This window comes from Stigmatopora argus, chromosome 4 (assembly GCF_051989625.1).
Source record: "Stigmatopora argus isolate UIUO_Sarg chromosome 4, RoL_Sarg_1.0, whole genome shotgun sequence".
In the NCBI taxonomy this organism is placed as follows: Eukaryota; Metazoa; Chordata; class Actinopteri; order Syngnathiformes; family Syngnathidae; genus Stigmatopora; species Stigmatopora argus.
The window spans coordinates 15,186,286-15,189,893 of record NC_135390.1 but is presented as its reverse complement, the minus strand read 5'-3'; the positions used below and the strand labels follow the sequence as shown (position 1 = coordinate 15,189,893).

The following is a 3,608-nucleotide window of genomic DNA, read 5'->3' as shown; positions in this document are numbered from 1 at the left end:
CAATTGTCTGGTTGAATCAAGGTTAAGAAGCAACAACATAAGGTCAAGCTGAGAGTGAACAGTAACCGCATTAGTTGAAGTCATGTAAATACATCACTGGCTTCATAATGTCGTATTTTTTTTATCTTGACCATGGCTTACTGATGCACCAAAGTGATGTTTAGGATTAGCTGTTATTCATCAGGCTTTTTTTTAAAGCTACAGCACCTTAAAATGTAGTGGAGATTTTTGCTGAAGATCTTAATTTAGGTCAGAGGTGGGTAAACTATTCCACCAAGGGCAGATTTTCGTTCCAACCCATAAGAGGAAACCTTTCCACCAATCTGCTATGTCAGAAGTACAATCAGTGGATTGCAGTCAGGTGCTTCCTGTTTCAGCAGAAACCTCATTGGGTAAACGGTCTGCATTGGATCGGTTGGAACAAAAACCTGCACCCACAATGGCCCTCGAGGACCAGTTTGCCCACCCCTGATTTAGGTGTTCATGTGATGTCTCACTATTCACATTTGTGTGTATTACATGGCAATCACTTTCATTGCAGAGAAATGGGCTACACAAATAACATTTACTTCCATTTATTTCTATCTATCTCTCTCTAAATCCATCCATCCGCTTATACAAACATGATGCCTTATTTCCACCTCTTTTCTTTTCTCTATTTGAGGGTGGGGGGTCTTTCAGGAGTGAAACACAGCGGGGAAGAAGGTATTTAAATGACTATCCAGTATCTGAAGACTGCCCTTTTCTCCGCTACGCCCCTGCACAATTCCATTATTGGACCAATAGGAATTAAGGGGGCGTGCCCCCAATGCCCCGCCCCTGTCCCTTCCTCCACGAAAAAGACCGCCTTCCTTCCTCTCGAGCTTTTTAGATGTGCATAATCCCCGAGTTGACCCAGAAAATAGGCAGTCGCTTCAAGATCTGATGCTGCAGTCTTTGTGCGCACCTCACCCGGCAATGACGCGCGGCCCCGCGGACTCCAAGTACTGAGCGTCCCCCCTTCCTGCCTCCCTCCTTCCCTCCCTCCTTGCTCACCGCAGCGGACCACCGAATCACCGGACCGGACCGAGCCTTGAGCGGAGTAACTTTTAGTTTTTTTCCCCCCCTCCTCCGGTGGAGCTGAACACGGTACGATGGTGCACATCTTCTCTGTTGTTGTTTTGAATGGAAAGCGAGAATGTTCGGGTTTCCTTCCAGCGTGCGCGTGCATGTCTCCTCTGCTCGTCGCTCCATTGTTTCCTCGTTTCTCTTAAACGCGCCCTTAAAAAAAAGATGATTACGATGAATCGTCGTAGGCAAGGCTCCGAATTGAAACGCACCGTGCTGTGCTTGATGTCAGCGTTCTTTGTTGCAACCTTGCGTGCGTAAAAAGGTGTCCGTGTGTGTACGTGTCCCCCTCCTGCTACTGGATTGCACTGAATTGGATACTGGAGCAATTTTAAAGGCAATTTCATCGGGTATTGTTCTTATAGTGACGTTAAAGTCGAAGCTATATCCACCCCGAAGGGGGGAAAAGGGCACTAGTTGAAATGCTAAATAAATGGTGCAAGGTGAGAGGATGTATTGCAAAGTGGCCATCTTGACACTTAAGTCTGTACTGGTCATTGTCCACACAGGAGGCATGGCAGACCACCTCATGATGCCCATGAACCACGGTTCGGCAGGCACCAGTCTACACGGTTACCGGATGGGGATGAACGGCCTTCAGCCGGGTCACCCGCCGCACGGCCAGCAGACGTCGGCCATGAGGGCCATGCCCGGCGGTCAGATGATGCACTATGGGGGCGCCCAGGCCGGCATGGAGATGCGTCAGCGGCAGGGCATGGTGCCCCCCGGTGGGCCCATGAGCGGACAGATGAACGGCGCCCAAATGGGGCACCACCACCAAATGATGTACAATGGACAGCAACATCACATGCACCAGGCCCAACAACAACAACAACAACAACAACAGCAGCAGCACCAGGTCCAACAGCAGCAACACCAAGCCCAACAGAGCCAGTTCATGAATGGAGGCCTAACATCTCAGCAGCTCATGGCCAGCATGCAGCTCCAAAAACTCAACACACAGTATCACGGACACCCTTTGGGCCCCATGGGTGGTGGCGGAGGTCACATGGGTGGCCCCGCCAACCAGTACCGCATGAACCCGGCCCAGCTAGCTAACATGCAACACATGGCGGGCCCGGCGCTGGCGCTGAATGGCATGGACGCGGACATGATTGACGAGGAGACGCTCACATCGCTGGTCGTGGAGCTGGGCCTGGATCGGGTCCAGGAGCTGCCGGAACTCTTCCTGGGCCAGAACGAGTTTGACTTCATTTCGGACTTTGTTAGCAAACAGCAGCCCAGCACGGTTAGTTGCTGAGAGGACCCGTGCCCCTCCCTCCCCCAAAAAAAGAAACCCAAATGGCCCATCTAGCCAGGACCAAAGGGACAAATACATGGATGGTGTGCTGATCTTTTTTTTTTTTTGGACCACCAAGTAGAGGAGTCACAGCGCCGGGTGCGCGGAAGGAGAACTCTGGCATTCCTCGTGGTCTACAGGTTGGGGGTGGGGGCTCAACTGGCCTTTGGAGGCCTTGTTTTACCTCTCCTCCTCCTGGACATGAATGTAAAAAAGTCACAAAGCCACTCTGAACAATGACACTGTGTTTCCTCCGAGGTGTATTTATTTATAATCGGATATAGAGAACTACAACCTACTGGGGCCAAGTGATTTTTTTATGATTTTACTTTAATTATGAAGTTCCCTTCCTCATCTTCCAGCTTGGTATTAAAGAAAAGCTCAGAAGGTCCAAAAACAGAGCCTTATTTTTACAAGGTGTTGTCCACTTTTTTGAAAGTTATTTTTTTCCCCAATTTTTTTCTTTTTTTTTCTTCAATTTTTTTTAGATGTGCTGTTCTCAAAAATCAATTGCTTGTACTGTATGAAGCTGTATAACTCCAATAATGTCCACACTGTTTTGTGTTCTCATGGAGACGTAGAACCGCCTTAATCACGCTGTTTCTTATTTATTATTATTGGTTGTTTATAGTCCCTTTTTCGGTGGATGAGATTTTAAAAGGCGGGGGGACGTTCTTTGTGAAAGGTTTTGAGGATCAATAAAGATGGCCTGGATAGAAATGTGGCCTGCTTTTCCATTCATTGCATAGCCCCTCACACCCCCATCTACCAACCACCCGCCGTGGCCCTCCCCTGAGCCCGAGCTAAATGCTGAGGTTTAACCTGCAGGTGAAGGGGACAGCTTGCTTTCTTCTGCCATGGAAACGTGATACAATATTTATACCTTTGACGTGTGAGCTTGAAGTTGTGTAACTGTTCGACATAGCCAAAAGAAGTCATGTGGAGATCTCTTACATTCTTACTGATGTGGCTTTTTGTCTATTTACGGATGTTAGTGGGTTAGACTTCCTAAAATGGTGTTCTCATTATACTGTACGGAGAGTTCAATATTTGGGAATAGTTTTTTAGGCTCATTACCTTAATCAACTTTTAGCTTTTGTCAAACTGGTCTTGTATGTGTTCGTCCAAGTCAATTAGAGTTGAGAGAGATTGTGAAACGTTTCCGTACCTGATGATAATAAGAAGAATTGTAAGGATGACA

The 3,608-nt window shown here is 47.8% G+C and overlaps 1 protein-coding gene across 1 annotated transcript; it reads left to right on the top strand.

Annotated features, from left to right (window-relative positions):
* The first annotated feature begins 849 nt into the window (after positions 1-849).
* On the top strand, positions 850-3,127 carry cited4b (Cbp/p300-interacting transactivator, with Glu/Asp-rich carboxy-terminal domain, 4b). Its single transcript, XM_077599552.1, has 2 exons — positions 850-1,128; positions 1,617-3,127. The coding sequence occupies exon 2, from the start codon at positions 1,622-1,624 to the stop codon at positions 2,366-2,368; it is 747 nt and encodes a 248-aa protein (XP_077455678.1). The 5' UTR covers positions 850-1,128; positions 1,617-1,621; the 3' UTR covers positions 2,369-3,127.
* Positions 3,128-3,608: the final 481 nt, after the last annotated feature.